The following is a 15998-nucleotide window of genomic DNA, read 5'->3' on the forward strand; positions in this document are numbered from 1 at the left end:
TGAAGTTTAACCATGCCAAGTGCAAGGTCCTACACCTGGGTTGGAGCAATCCCAGGCACAGCTACAGGCTGAGAAGAGATTCAGAGCAGCCCTGCAGAGGAGGACTTGGGGGCGTTGGAAGATGAGAAAATGAACATGAGCCAGCTTCAGTGTGCACTCACAGCCCAGAAAGCTAACCGTATCCTGGGCTGCATCAAAATGAGTGTGACCAGCAGGTCGAAGGAGGTGATCCTGCCCCTCTACTGTGCTCTTGTGAGACCTCACCTGGAGTAGTGTGTGCAGTTCTGGTGTCCTCAACATAAAAAGGATGTGGAACTGTTGGAGCAAGTCCAGAGGTGGGCCAAGAGGATGATCAGGGGACTGGAGCACCTCCCGTGTGAAGACAGGCTGAGAAAGTTGGGGCTGTTCAGCCTGGAGAAGAGAAGGCTGCGTGCGGACCTCATAGCAGCCTTCCAGTATCTGAAGGGGGTCTATAGGGATGCTGGGGATGGACTATTCATTAGGGACTGTAGTGACAGGACAAGGGGTAATGGGTTAAACTTAAGCAGGGGAAGTTTAGATTGGATATAAGGAAGGAGTTCTTTCCTGTAAGGGTAGTGAGGCACTGGAATGGGTTGCCTGAGGAAGATGTGAATGCTCCATCCCTGGAGGTGTTCAATGCAGGGCTGGACAGAGCCTTGTGTGGGATGATTTAGTGTGAGGTGTCCCTGCCCATGGCAGGGGGGTTGGATTAGATGATCTTAAGGTCCTTTCCAACCGTAACTATTCTATGATTCTGTAATGGTTTTAAACTAAAAGAGGTGAGATTCAGGCTGGATGTGAGGAAGAAATTCTTTACAATGAGGGTGGTAAAACACTGGCACAGGTTGCCCAGAGAGGTGGTGGATACACCATCCCTGGAGACACTCAAGGCCAGGCTGGATGTGGTTCTGGGCAGTTTGATCTAGTTGAAGATGTCCCTGCTCATTGCTCGGGAGTTGGACTAGATGACCTTTGAATGTCCCTTCCAACCCAAAACCTTCTAGAAGCCTATGATTACATGTGGCCAGCAGGGCATCCCCCTGGTTCAGGGAAGGCCTGGATTTTACCAGAGCTATGAAAAGCTTAGCTTTGCCTGGGCAGGGTGACTTCACAACCAAGACAGGCTGTTGAGAAGCCTTAAAGTACCAAAGGCTGGGAGACTGAACAGGGATGAGGAATTTTGATGCCAAACTCAAAGTAATCAGAAACCGCCCCCCCCCAGTGTTACACCTGAGGAGAGAAGGTGATACCAGCACTTGCCTGCACCACTGTCAAGCTTGCCACTGCCCCTTGCAGACACAGGGGCTGTGGCCCAAGGGTAATAACTGCACCCCTAGTTTCAATATGCTTTTGCATTGAACGCTCTTAGTCATCCAGCCCCCAAGGACTGGCCAGTGCATGTTGGAAGTTTAAATGAGGGTCCCTCTGTTCAGCATTTGTTTATATCAGTACTCTGTATTTACTACATACCCTTGTAGATACATTATGCACCAGCTGGATATATATAAGGGCAGACATGCTGAATATTTTCTTTGTAAAAGATGCATTTTGAGGAGTATATTGTTGAATCTGTACTAATGAGAGTTTTCCTTCTCAGAACAAGAACAAAATATTTCTCAGTACTGTAGTGTCTGACAAATTGAACCTGGCACATATAACTGGTTCACTAGCTGCCCTTCTGCCAGCCTCTCCATATGGCTGCCTTGACAGGCATTTGCAAATTGTCTCTTTGAGGCAGTATACCTATATATGAGTTGAAGATTTATGCATTTTCCATTTTTAACAAGGTATGGATAGAATACATTACCTCTACAAATTTTCAAGTATAACTTACTGTGTATTTTATGTAGTAAATAACAACCTCCTTCTGTCTCTTTAACCTTTTAATCTAGTTATTTTTCTTGCAGTACAATAATTCTCTAATCTCTCCCATCTGGAGAAGGAAGGACCCACTTATTGATCCAACTTCAGATTATTGTCCCATATTCTTTCTCTCTTTCATATACAGATTCCATGAGCTCAGGTATGGGGCTCCTCTGTTACATGGTCTGCAGTGTGCTTGCAGATCTTTGTGCTCAGTTGTCGCCACTGTCATTGAAGTGCCTGAAGAATTCCTCCTACCTAAATCAAATCCTGCTTAATCTGTCAACCACTTTCAACAATACTCTTCTTGACATCCTGTCTTTGCTTGGTTCAATGACTTCTACATGCTTCCATTTGCATTCTTTCATCTTATTTATCAGCAGACACACTAGAGGTTCTCCATCCTTGATTTCTGAGGGATGCCACGGCAACTTCATCCTTTCCCCCTTTCTTCTCTATTTCTTGTCACTGGTTAATCTTATTCCAATAAAACTGCTGTGTTTTTAGTCCTTAATTAAGATTTGATTTCTTCCAAATAAAGCCCCCCTTGCTGTCTAGCCACATGCTGAGTTTAATCTGAATCCCAGTTTCTTCTAGCTTCTCCCTTGTGCGCTGGACACCTTTTACTCTGCCTGCCCCTCAGCTAGGATTTGCACCTTTGATTCCGATCACCCCCCTGTCCCTCCCACAGTAGCTGGGCCTAGACCCTTCAGACCATCCACACCCTTGCAAGTGTGCAAACCTGTTAGCTTGCTTCCCACATACAGAAATGCAGTGCAGCATCTCCAGCTGTTTCAGCAAGGCCTCACCAAATTCCAGTGCGAAGGTAACCCCTCTGCACCCCTTCCCTTCTTCCCATTGCGTTTCTAAGGTGCCCAGCAGACAGACCTGCCGCGACCTGTTGCCTCTCGGTGGGCTCAGATACGCTCCGACCCGGCTGGCAGCCCCACTTCCTCACCGCCCTTCCTACCCGGGAGTCCCATTCTGCCCTCAAATCGGGACCACCCCCGGAGGGCCCTCTGTCATCCCCTCCAGGCCGCCCTCTGTCACAGCTCCGGGGTCCGCGGGGAGCCGGCGGCCTGGAGCTACGGCCCGGGCTACGGCTCAGGCTTGGGCGGGGAGCGGCGCGGCGAGGCCGGGGGCGGGCCGCGCCGGGCGGAGCGGAGCGGCGCGGCGCGGCCCTGGCTGCGGCCCAGCTTCCTCCGTCGCTTCCTGCCGCCGCGCTCGCCTGCCTGCAGCCCGCCCGCAGCTCCGTGAGTGCGGGGCGCTCGGGGCGGGGAAGGGGAAGGGCGCCAGCCCAGCTCGGGGGAAGCCGTGTCCGCCGCGGGCTCCTCCTTGCGGAGCCGGGGCCGCGGAGCCTCGGCGCTAACGCGGGGCCGCTGCGGTTTGGAGAGCCGGGCCGCGCCGCGCCGCCCCACCATGGCGGCGGCCGGGCTGACGGCCTGCGGAGCCGAGTCCCGAGGGCGCCGCGCAGGTGCAGCCGGACGGTTCGCGGGAGGGGAGAGGATGGGGCGCGTCGCTGGTGCCGGGCTGCGGGAGGGCGGGCAGGGTCATTGCCTCGCCGTGGCCCCGGGCCGGGCAGGCCGCCCTTCCCGGTACCGAGCAGCGCTTCTCGTGACGTGTTCCGGCCTGATGGCCAGCTACGGCACGCGTGGGCTCGGTTTGGGTAGCTGGCGGCGAGCTGCTGGTGCTGACCGTTCACTGTCGGTCTGAAATAGGCTAACCCTACTGTGACATGAAAACAGCAGCACCGGCCGTCTCCGTGACCCGCAGTAAGCGTCTCGGCCTGTTCAGTTAGAGTTGGTAGCATCGGGCTTAAACATATGCTCTGTTCACTTTGCATTAGGCAAGTTAGCAAGTGAATGCAATTATAAAATGGCCTTGTGGTTCCGTGTCATGAGGCTGGCATGATCATTTCTGCCCTGCTCTGACAGCGTGGCATATGCCGGCCTGGTGATGCCACTGCCCAGCCTGCTGCCACTGCTGCGTGGAGCTCTCCACACCAAGTGTTTTCGCAGGCACTGCGTGTGGCCCCAGTGCCCATGCTCCACTACCTGAAGTCTGGTTTTCAGCTAGTGCAGACTGATAAGTGCCTGGTGGTTAGATGACAGTGTGGTGACAGTCCTCTTGATCAACCAGAGAGATGGTATTTTAGATCCATAACTGCAACTCTGCATGTTGTTTGTGCATTAATATTTTGATTCTATGGCTTTTGTGTTTAGAACTTCATTCTGCCTTTTGCTGTTCATGTCCCTTACTTTAGAACTTCATCGTGCTCTTGCTGTAGATATGTTGCTACTCATGTGGTTAAACAGGATATGCACAACAGCATATTAAACGCAGATGCAGAAGGATAAAGTAAGATGTCAAGCATGCAGAAGCAGATGGCAATAAATGCAGGTGTAGCACTGTGTTCTTGTTGCGTTTTGTCTTTAGCTACAAGTATTTGCCAATTCCATTAAATAATCTTCTTATACAAGCACATAAAGCAGAGTTGTGTTCAGAGGATTCTTTCTGCTCTCGTTTTCTAGCTTTTTAAATGGAAGCATAGTAGTGGCAGATTGGTAGCAGAATATGCCTTTGTGAAACTGTACTGCAGTTTACTACAGCTGTAAATGTTCTGTCAGATTTCTTCATGAAATATTGAAGAACTGGTGCTCTGTAGTTTTGTTTCTGCGAGATTCACAGAAATGCAGCTGGCGTCTTATGGGTTCTGCTGTGAGCATCAATCATGAATAAAGGACAAGTTGTTCCACTTTACACATGTCATCAAAGGAAACTGGGGCAGTTTGTGTGGAGGAAGAAATTGCAATGAAATTTTTTGCTCTCAGTGGCAAGACTTTGACTTTCAAAGAGCTCAAACCAGTTTTCCACAGCCCTTTACCATTTTATCTGTTTTACTTCCATTGCTCAGCTCACTCCCACAACACCCTTCCAGAGTAAATGGGAAGTTACGTGGAGCTGTTGTCTTCCTTCATCTGCTCTGACTCAGCCTTTTAGGCATGGGTACAAAGTGAGTCTCACCTTAACGTATTGTTTTGTGTGGGCTTCAGCCTGCTATCTCACACATTGTGCTGCATCCCAAGTTCTGTTTGTTTTTTTTCAGGCTTCACAGAATTAGCATTTCTCTGAAGTTCATCCTTTGCTGATGTTGCCCTTCATGTTCTTTTAGTGACATCTCAGATCACTTTTTTTCTCTAGTTTTTGTCCACATAGTTATCCTGCCAAGATTTCAGTGGTTACTTTCCAGCAGTTTCAGTTGTTACGCCCTCAGATTTTCTGTGGTGATGGCACTGTTACATTGGTGTTCATATCACGTGAGTGCATAGTCTGTCAGCTTGGTTAGTACTTGGATGGGAGACTGTGTGGGAATGCTGGGTGCTGTAGGCTTTATACTGCGCATGACATGCTGTGGTATGGAATACCCCTTTGGCTAGTTTGGGTCAGGTGTCCTGTCTGTCCTTCCTCCTGGCTTCTTGTGCCCCTCCTCACTGGCAGAGCTTGAGAGACTGAAAAGTCCTTGATCAGGGTAAGCATTACTTAACACACCGATGTTTTTGTTGCCATCAGCATTGTCCTCAGACTAAAGCTGAAAACACAGCACTGCACCAGCTACTAATAACGACAAAAATGACAGTTACAGCTGTAACACAGTGTCATCTGCCTACCTTTCCACATAACAAAGTTTTCACTTGTGGGCTAACATCATTAGTTAAAATCCATGGCTCTTTTTATGGTATTTTAACAGTGTTCAGCTTTTTAAAGTGTGAATTTATGGAAAATCCATGTTAGGCCACGAATGCATCTATCAAATGTTTTTCCCCTCTTGGTGTGTTCATATTTATTTATTTTTCAATACATTTAAGGTGGGATAGAGAACATAACAGTAGTTTCAGTTTGCTTTATGAGGTTGGATATTGACAGATATCCCTGTAATTTTTCTGTCAGACCTGTGCTGTAAGATGCTAGCAAAAATATGTCATCAAAATACTCCTCCTTTTACCCGCTCAATCCTTCATTTAGTCATAAACCCAGTTACAGGGTCTCTCCATTCTTGTTTCTGGACACATCCGGTTTCTGTTCATCTTTAGAAGTAGTTTTTCTGTGGCAAGTAGGTTTTAGGAGGAAATCTGAGGGGGATTGTTCAGGATGCAAACGTGAATGTCATCGGACCATGTTTAGCATGGTCAGCCGGATAAAAAAGATTAATAAAAGTGAGAAATACTGCAGGATTTTTACTGTCACTTGGAAAGTTGTATCTAGTGGTCTGGCGGCTCCATCTCATCCCTTGTGCAAAAAGTGCATCAGCATCTCACCCTTTTAGGACTGTAATATAGTGTCAGGGTTAGCGTTTGAGCTCCAGTGATGGTGTAGGATGTGTGATGTGCCTTTGGGGTAGGAAATCTTGGAGAAGACACTTTCAGAATCTCAGATGACATTTTCCAGGGGAAGAAGTGTTGCTGCCACTACCAGTCAGCAGTTCTGGTCCTTTTACTGCTCCAGCAGGCAATGGGGGCTTGTTTGCCGCAAAGGTTTTGGTCGCTGTCAGAGCGCTGAGCCTCCTGGTCCACTGATGGGTGACACTGCCCAGTCGCTAACGGTGATGGACACGGTTCTTGCTCTGATTGGGTGACATTTGATCTAGCAGCAAGCAAGCCAAAATGCCACAGGTAATGCTTGGAACAGACGTCCAAAATAGATCAACTTGCAGCTTACATCAAAACATGTAGCAGTTCTGCTGAGGATCTGTCATTACTGACCTGTACAAGGCTCTTCTTTCTATAGTCTGACAATTATGTGGGAGTTCATAAAGGCCCTTCACAGATGCATTACGGAGCATCTTGGCATTTGGATTTAAACTGCACATCTGTGCTGTTCCTCAGTCCCTTTGGCCAGGATGCTGTTGACAAATGGACAGTTCTGTTACGTGAAATGGCTAATTTTTCACTGCATGCCTTTTCAGTATGATGCAGTTGCTTTGCTTTTCTTTTTTTTTTTTCTTTTATTTTTTTTTTTTGCATTAGCAACCTAAAATGGTATCATTTTAACATGAAAGTTTCACTACAAGTGGTGAGGCAGCTGGAATTTAGGGTATCTCAGATGAATTGAGGGACTGAGGTAAATGTCTTTGCCCCAGCTTCTTTGAATTCAGGTGCTTACTGAGGAAATAATTAACAACACTGGTTTCACAGTTAACAGGCAGTCCTACTGTAAAATCTTACCCTTATCCAAAATAGTACCTGGAGACTATCTGTAGACAAACTTGGTTATATTTCATAGGGTAAGTTGCTTAGATGAGTTGGTGGTTGTTGCACCATTTTTATCTTGTTTGCATTCTAGTAATGAAATGGTAATCCTCCCAGTTAATCAAGGATCGGGAAAAATGTTGTGATAGGTATTAAACACAGAATAAAAATGTGGCACTTGCCTGAAATGGCTGGCACCACCATAAGGGGAGAGAACATGATCTTGGCAGATGGAACCAGGGATATAGTAGCAGTCAGCATGGCAGTTTATTCCTTTAACATACTGATGATCTGATTCAAGTTTCTTCTATACATCATAGTGAAGGTACAGCACTGGAAAACTCACTAAGGTGGCACATCTGAAACTTTAGCAAGTGAGCTGTAGACATTGTAGGAGGAGGGACTCAAGCTCTAAGTCAGGAGTGCAAGATGGTAAGATGGGAATAGGTTTTGAGGAGTCTAGACAGTGAAGACATAGTTTGCTTGTACATCTGTCCTCAAACAGAAAAGTGAATTGTAGTTCACACTAACTTTACATCCTTTATTGGTCCTAGCTCTACTGAGTTCCAGCAAAAGATAAAATTGTAAAAAAATAACAAGTACTTATTTTAGGAACTGCATCCAGCTCTTTTTAGTTTCTGAATATATATTTTATGAAGAAGGTGCATTTCTAAATATAAACATATTAACATTGTTAAATATAACCTATTTTAGGCATAGTTAACATTTAAAACAGTCTAGGCATACCTTAGATTTAACTTAATGAATTTAGCATGGGTTTTTTTGGCATTTTGTCATATTTGAAGCTCTTTAAATTCTGTAGGCAGATCATTCTGTTGCTTTTGAAGTGGTTTGTTCTTTGTACAAAGGTGGAAATGAGCTGTTGCAGTGAGGAGCTTTTGATCTTAATCAGCTATTTGTAGGCAGACTGGCATTAGGAGTCTTTTAAGAAATAAAAAGCAAAGGGAGGATTTCAAGTGATGATAATTACGCTCCAAACTGAGCTCAAAGAATCTGAATGAGTTTGGCAAGAACTTGTTCTTCGTTTTGTATGAAATGATTGTTTAAAAGGAAGAGATCTAGCTCTTTCTATTTTTAACTTCTTCCCATGAAAATGCATAATTTCTAGTTAAGATTTTTACTGTGTGCAGATAGAGGTCAGGATGGAGCTAACATACCCTCTGAACTCAGCTTTTTCTACCCCCAAAATGAGGGTTTTCCTGTTTGTCAGCTTTGTTAGTCAAGTGTCATTTGCACTGTGACTTATTTTTTTGTATACAAAATGAAAACATTTCTGTATTTGTTTTTCCAACACAAAAAGAAACTTCCAGGCAAGGAAGTCATGGAGACTTCTTACAGGGGAAGAGGGAGAGTCGGTCTCCTAGGACATTCCACAGTTGACAGCTGTAGCCACAAATTCGTCATTGAACATATTAAAAAAGTAGGAGAATGGGTTGGAAAGAGGCAAATAATGGGATTATTCCCGCAGTTTTGAATCTTCAGTATATCAAGTTAATTTTGTGTAAATAGTTAATTTTTCCTCTGCCTGCCTGTCATGAATGACTTGGACCTATAGTCAACAGAAACCTACAGAATTTTTCTCTTGCTTTTTTCTTAGCTGCATTTTATGCTTTATTTGGTTTATGTTTGTTCAAGGGTTTAATGCCAATAAAATCTTTTATTTCCCATAAACTGAAATATTTCTGAGTAGTTTCTGTAGCACCTTAGGTTTCTTCCTTTTTTATTTCAGTTGAGTGTGATAATCAGATTCCCAGTGTAAAAGATTTTGAAATGTTGATCATGTTTTTAATTGTTAAATGAGATTTTTTCTTTGTAATGTTTTCCATCCCAAAATACATTGGAAAAGGGCAGATAGCACTGCATATATACTGTGCTGCTTGCATTGTAGATGCATGCTGAGCAGCTAGTTGCTCTTACCCTTCCATCCCACTTACATGGTTTTCAAAATCGGGCACAGACCCTGGCTGGCTAGGTCCTTGACATGCTGTGGCTTTTCCAAGTGCTCACAGGTCAGTAAACATTGTCTGATGGATGCCTCTCTATATGTGTGTTCAGGAAAACTGATTTATCTAATGGTCCATGTTATCGTTTGTTCTGCCTGCTCTTGCTGAAAGAAGACTGAAAGTCTTCGGGTTGCTCGGTGGGTTCCCAAACCTGCAGTGTGAGTGCTGGCTTCTTATGCCAGTGTTCATTTCTAATTCCATGTTCATTATATAGGGCTAGAAATGCCACATTTTCAGTTGTTGCGAGTACCTGCTGACACTGTCCTTTCCATGTGTCCTGAAGGACCCCAGAGAGTGGGTTTAGTGGTGGGTTGTGTGTGCCCAAATCTAGGTTGTATCACCTGGCCTTTGTGCCACGGGATTTCACAGGTGGAAAAGCTTGCCTGTATTTCAGCTGATTTAGTCCATAATCGTTCTTTCATTAAGTTATCTGGGCTCTCAACATGATTTCCATTGGGTGAAATGTGTGGTTTGGACAGTCTTATATAATCTGTCCAAAGAGATAAAAATTGTTATGCTGAAATTAACTTGTAGATCATTTATGTCAGTGTTGAGTAAGCTAAACACAACTGCATTCCTTTAGGGAGGACATTTTTGCTGCCTTTGCTATTGACTCTTTACATAATTTAGTGTAAAATCATGGCTTTTCTAACAGCAGATGTATATCTGCCTTACTGTTTAGTGAATGTCTCAATGACAGGTGGTGATGGGTACTTTCACATAAAGCTTGTATATCTGTGATAAGGTGTCAATACAGAAACACACAGTTGAAGTTGTTTGGGTCGGAAGCACTTTTTTGTGTTCTAAGAAGGCTGTTGATGTACATTAGACAGCCTAACACTTGTTGAATATAAATAGTCAAGAGCTGGCATATTGAAATTTTCCGTACTATATGGATATGAATTGCAAACCTACAAAAAGAGCAAAGCTGAATTCAGTGTCATTGTTTACTTGCATGTCTAAATGCTGGAAGCTTTATACCCTGAAGTACAGGAAATCTTGAAATCTGTAATTTAAGAGGACCATGCTATTTAAGATACTATAAACTGACTGCTATGTAAATGTAGCATTCTGCAAAAAATGGAGTGCGTTTTGAAAGGTTGAGGAGACATGAAGCCATTAAGCAAAGAGTAAAGGTTTATTTCATACTCTACAGAAATTTGACTTGTCCAGAATAAATCTCTTACTTGTTCATGCAAAAAACCTCTAGCACTAACAGTATGTGTGACAGATGCAGAGACGTCTGTCCAGATCTGTAGGAACCTGGAACAGGAGCATTGAGGTATGGTTGCCTGCTTTGCTTCAGTGAAGGCCGTTCAAATACCAGCAATGATGGTGCTCTAATATATATATTGACAGCTGTTCTGCCGATTGGCTTAATGGATAAGAAAGGAGAGGGAACATTGAGTTCAGTATACAGGTCAATTCCTCTGTCTCTCAAAGCTTCAGTAGTACAAAGGTCTAAATGCATATACAGAGATTTAAAACCTTAGGTAGACAAACTTTCTAAACTTTGGCAATCATCTGCTTGATCTGTAGCAAGAATATATCTTTTGCTATTCCCAAATGTAGAGCTGGGGTTGTTCAGCCTGGAGAAGAGAGGGCTCTGGGAAGAGTTTATAGCAGCATTCCAGTACCTAAATGAGGCCTACGAGAAAGCTGGAGAGGGTTTTTTTACAAGGGTATGTACTGATAGAACAAGGTGGGGATGGCTTTAAACTGAAAGAGGGTACATTTAGATTGGACATGAAGAAGTTCTTTACTGTGAGGGTGGTGAGACAGTGGCACAGGGTGCCCAGAGAAACTGTGGCTGCCCCATTCCTGCAGTATTCTAAGGCCAAATTGGATGGGGCTTGGAGCAACCTGGTCTAGTGGAAGATGTCCCTGCCCGTGGCAGGGGGGTTGGAGCTGGGTGAGCTTTAAGGTTCCTTCCAGCCCAAACCATTTTGTGGTTCTATGATTCATTCTATGGTTTTATGAATTTAGAGGTTTCCTATACATAAATTTATTAGCACAGTTGAAAATGCTTGGTAGTGGTGGCTCAGGTGACATTAATCTGTTTGGGGTATACAGCAGGACATAGGTTTTTTTTCATAACAGAATGGTCCACAGGTTTGCAGTGTATGAATATTTGGCTATCTTTGATTCATGTGCTTTGTATATGAAAACATAAATTTATTTATGAATCATATTATTAAAAGCCTGTAAACTAAGCCTCAGGAGCTGTTTGTGTGACACACAGCTACATTCCTTTGGTAAATTCATATTTGGATTTTGATTAAATGAACAGTGTGCTGAAATCTGTGAAGGCTATTTTTTAAAATGTAGTGGCAAAGACTTATCCTTTAATTCTGTTCCTTGTAGGACTCCTTGATTAATGACCCTCATTCCCTATGAGAGACTTCATCTATATGTATTCTCTGCTATTAAATGGAAGGGGGGTGGTCAGCTTGCACTCCAGTCTGTCCTCACTCATGGAAGAGGCCACTTTCATGAGATTTGGAAGACTTACGTATCGTATTAAGTTGTTTGAAATTGCTCAAAAGGTTTTAGGTAATGTGGAAGGATAAATGGTGACTGAAGCCTTTCCAAAGAGAGACATGGTAAGGAAGAGAACCTTTTCTTTTGATGAAGTTTTTCTGGTAGGGTATGGTTGGAGCTCTGTAGTACTTTACAATAACAAACATGAAGAAAATCTCGATATCTCAAGTATTTAATGCCGTTGCCTGGAAGTGTGTCCCCTGTAGCTACAGGTACAATTTATAATGTCATGTAGTGTAACTGATCTTGCGGCATTCCTAAGAATTCATTCCTGGCACATTCATACTCCTTGTTACACAACAGCGTACATTAGTCAAAGCCTAAAACTGTGTTCATGAGGTTTGAATGTGTGATTTGATTTCATGCCTTTAAACTCACTGCATTTGATGAAGTGTTCAGACAGTAAAACAACCTCTGTTTCTGTTTCCTAGTAAGTAACAGATGCGGGTGAAAGATCCATCAAGAGCCAACCCCGAGAAACCAAAGAGAAGCAAAAGGCCTAACAGGCCACAGGATGAGGACTCTTCAGATGATATTTCAGGTAAATACACTATGTGATGTTTGGTCTCGAAGTTGAGGGCTAATAACTTACGTGTTGACCGGCGAAACCCACAAATCAGTGGTACCATGAGGCACTTATTTTTTGAATTTATAACAGAAATATCCCCAGTCAAGTGTTTATGACATGATCTGTTACACTGCATGACTGCAACTCTGGAAAATTGGTTGATCTCTGATGACAACCTCTTCAAAGCAGGAGAATGGTCCTTTCCTGTGTAGGGAAGGTCAAGCACATGTGTCAGGAGGCTGGTTCCCTGAATGGGAAGCTTCTAGCTGAGCTTATTGGCAAAAAGGAGGGGCAGAGAAGGTGAAAGCAGGTTTGTGCTGCCCTTGCAGGGGCCCCAGGTTGCAGGGGTGGGATTAGTTAAGCCAGCCTCTGTTAGAGTTGAATCTAATGAGGGCAAAGAGTAAGGTGGGTTTGTATGGATACTGTGACAGTAAATGAAGGCTAAGGCAAGTGCAAACATGCTGCTTCAAGGGGCAGGGGACGTAGGGACAGGGGGCATGGGAAAAGGCTGAGAAACAAAATCCTGCCTTTGTCTTCACATGTGAGCTCTGCACCCAGTGCTCACTGCTCCCTGAGTCTAGAGGCAGACTCTGGGATTTAAGCATTTCCCAGATTACAAGAAGATTGAGAGCTGTTAAGTGAACTGGTCCATGGGAGCAGATGGGATGCATCTGATGGTGCTAAGGGAGATGGGTGGTGTCACTGTGAGGCTACTCTCTGTCATCTTCATAACAACAAATTGAGAAGAGCAGGTGATAACACTGGAGGGTAGGTCTGCCATTCAGAGCAAGCTAGACCGGCAGGAGAAATGGGTGGCAGAAACTTCGTGGAGGTCAACAGAGGCAAGTGGAGAGTTTGGCACCGGGGTCAGAATAACAACGTGCAATTACAGGGTGTGAATCAGTGGTTTGAAAGTAGCTTTGCAGAAAAAGGCCTGGGGTTCCCAATGCGCATGCTGAATAAAAGCAAGCAGTGTGGTTTGTGCCTGCTGTATGCTGGACTAAAGGAACTGGAATGCAGGGTGAGGTACGCGATTCTTTCTGTCTTCCCATCACTTGTGAGACTTCATCTGGAGTACTGTGTCCAGCTGTGGGCTCTCTGTTACAAGAAAGATACTGACTTGTCAGAGTGAGTCCAGCAGTGGTTCACCCCATCCATGTGGTTAAGGAGACTGAGAACATGATGTGTGAAGAGAGGCTGAAGGAAATGCTTTGTTGAGCCAAAGGTGTGAAAGTATAGTATCCTTCTTTGACTGCCTAATAGGCAGTTACAGAAAAGGCACAGCTGGACTCTTCCAGAAGGTTCATAATGAAAGCAGTAAATGTAACAGATGAAAGTTAGGGTGAGGAAAATTTGGCTAGGTATGAGAAAATTTATTTTTCTTTTCACCCTGAGGATGTTCAGACAGAAAAGTGATTTTCTAGTGAGTTGGTGAAAACTCTTGTCCTTGAAGATGTTAAACTCACAGCTGAACAAAACCATCAGCAACTAGATCTAAATTTGTATTTGGTCTTGCTTTAAATGAGGGTTTAAACAAGATGGCCTTCAGAGGTTCCATCAAACCTATGTTAGTGTGTAATATTACAATGGAATTTGTGCAAAAAATATGACAGAGAAGGATGGTGGTTGATATGAATGTTCAGAATGGACAGTTGTAATAGGGATGCACAGGTATTTGAAAATCTTTCTTTATAGATTGAAAAGGAGGTCAACTGTCTGGGTTGTTACATGCAAAAATAGATTTATACAGTATGTTACTGCTCACAAAAAAAAAAAAAAAGCCAAACAAAAAAAAAGGGAAATGAATTTTGTACAGAAGTAATCCTTGTACTTTTGTACAAAGTAGTTTATCTCTTTTTAAGAGGTGGCTTTTTTGACTTAAAAAGGATTTTCATTATCGAAAGACTGAAATAGATTCTTCATAAAATTCGGTATATGGGGAGCAGCTGGATGATTTTTCCTCTTTTAGTTCTTTGCTATTTTTTTCCAAATGCTAAATCCATTGAAGATTCTGCTCTTCTAGTGTATACGTGTTCCCCTTCATAGCAATTATTTTTAACGGCTGAAAGCAAGTATGTGTTGTTTTCTCTAGGCTTAACCTGCCAGCACGTGAGCCAAGCGGTAGATGTGCATCATGTTAAGAGGGCGGTAGCTCAGAGCGTCTGGTCAATATGTGCAGAATGTTTGAAGGAGAGAAGGATGAGTGATGGTGAGCCCGTGGCACCTTCAGACATATGGCTGTGTCTCAAATGTGGCTCTCAGGTAAGTGTATGCTGTAAATTTGTGGAGGTGGATCGGCCCTTACTTCCTAAAGGGTATGACTGGTGTGGATCCTTGTCTCTTGGGCATCTCATTACCTTCAGTGGCACAGTGTGACATAAATGCTTTCTTCAGCTTCTTCAGTGGAATGGAATGTAGCCTTAGGTTGATCTTGTCTTGTTTGCAGCAGTGTTTTTGTTTACCTTTGGATCCCACAAATACAAATGAACGAAAACCCATGTAAATATGTATATTGCTGAATCAACTTATATTGTGGACACTCAATTGCTAGACTTGACTGAAACTGGGGAGAAAGGACTGTGCTGAAGTGACAGTTCTGCTTTTTGAGGGAGCTAGCCATTAGACTGGATCAGTTACAGTGTCAAATCATGGCCTCAAGAGTTTATAATGGCAGATCCTGACCCCAAAGGCTTGCACAGGTTTCTGCCTTCTGAGTGAAGTAAAAATACAGAAGAAAATCAATTTACAAGAAGTATCATGCTTCGTTTAGCTAACAGTTGCCTGAATGAAGCATTTACAATTTTCCTAAACTTTCAGTAGGTCTTGCCATAGTAAGGACAGAAGCCAGCTCCCGGTATTATCTGAACAGATTTAATTTTGCAAAGAACTGTGCTATTTGCAGGCTTTAGAAGATAGCTAACTGGATCTGAGGAGAGCCCATATATTTTGTCTCTGAAAATTTGTAGTTAAGAGGGCTTTGAAAAGGAATTAACTCTATGCATTTTCATGTTTATGCTATTAGCACTCTCCAAAAATCATGCCTCATTCAGAGACCAGTCCTGACTCTTCTAAATCCTATTATGTAGATACTTGAAAAATTGCAAGTGTTTTCTTTTGAAGTTGCTGTATATAAATGGTGTGTTGTGAGTAGCTTTTTAGTGCAAACAAAAAAAAAAATTAATTGATATCTTTATAATACTGGATTATAAAGAATGTTAAACCCTCTCAATCTGTGGGAATGCTGAATGAGTATTTAGGGCACTACAGTTTTCTGCCTCATTTTGAAAAGCAAAGTTTTGGTAGTTTATTTACTAATAATACAGTCTTTTCCTACTTCCCTTTTTTAATCCTTACTGTGCTGATGTTTCCATGTTTAGGGATGTAGTAAGAACTCTGAAGGCCAGCATTCTCTGAAACACTTCCAAACAGCACGCACAGAACCTCATTGCATTGTTATCAACCTCAGCACATGGATCATATGGTAAGAATGAACACACAGATGTTTGTATATGCTTATATATAAGGACTAAAGAGCATAACTAAAAAGCAGCGTCTTCTCATGACAAAGAATGATTCTGACAGGTAAAATGAATATAGAGGAAAGGCATGCTTTCTGGAGAGAAAATTAGTGTCCTTAGGACTTTCAGAGGGGGCACAAATCAATACTAAGATAGAATTTTGTGTCCATTATGTTCTGTAGTGAGTTGGCTAGTTATAGCAGTTTGTCCTTCCTGC

General features: G+C 43.3%; 1 protein-coding gene across 3 annotated transcripts in view; it reads left to right on the forward strand.

The window, feature by feature from the left end:
• The first annotated feature begins 3054 nt into the window (after positions 1–3054).
• Positions 3055–15998, forward strand: part of USP45 (ubiquitin specific peptidase 45) — a 50168-nt gene continuing 37224 nt past the window's right edge. For 2 of the 3 annotated variants that reach the window (XM_065681177.1, XM_065681180.1), the window contains exons 1-4: positions 3055–3137; positions 12127–12236; positions 14356–14525; positions 15641–15744. In XM_065681177.1, coding sequence (XP_065537249.1) covers positions 12137–12236; positions 14356–14525; positions 15641–15744 — 374 coding nt within the window. In that variant the 5' untranslated portion in view covers positions 3055–3137; positions 12127–12136. Of the gene's footprint in view, positions 3138–3221; positions 3359–12126; positions 12237–14355; positions 14526–15640; positions 15745–15998 lie in introns of those variants that run through there. The other variant, XM_065681178.1, reaches the window with a different exon arrangement.

This window comes from Lathamus discolor, chromosome 5 (genome assembly GCF_037157495.1).
Source record: "Lathamus discolor isolate bLatDis1 chromosome 5, bLatDis1.hap1, whole genome shotgun sequence".
In the NCBI taxonomy this organism is placed as follows: domain Eukaryota; kingdom Metazoa; phylum Chordata; class Aves; order Psittaciformes; family Psittacidae; genus Lathamus; species Lathamus discolor.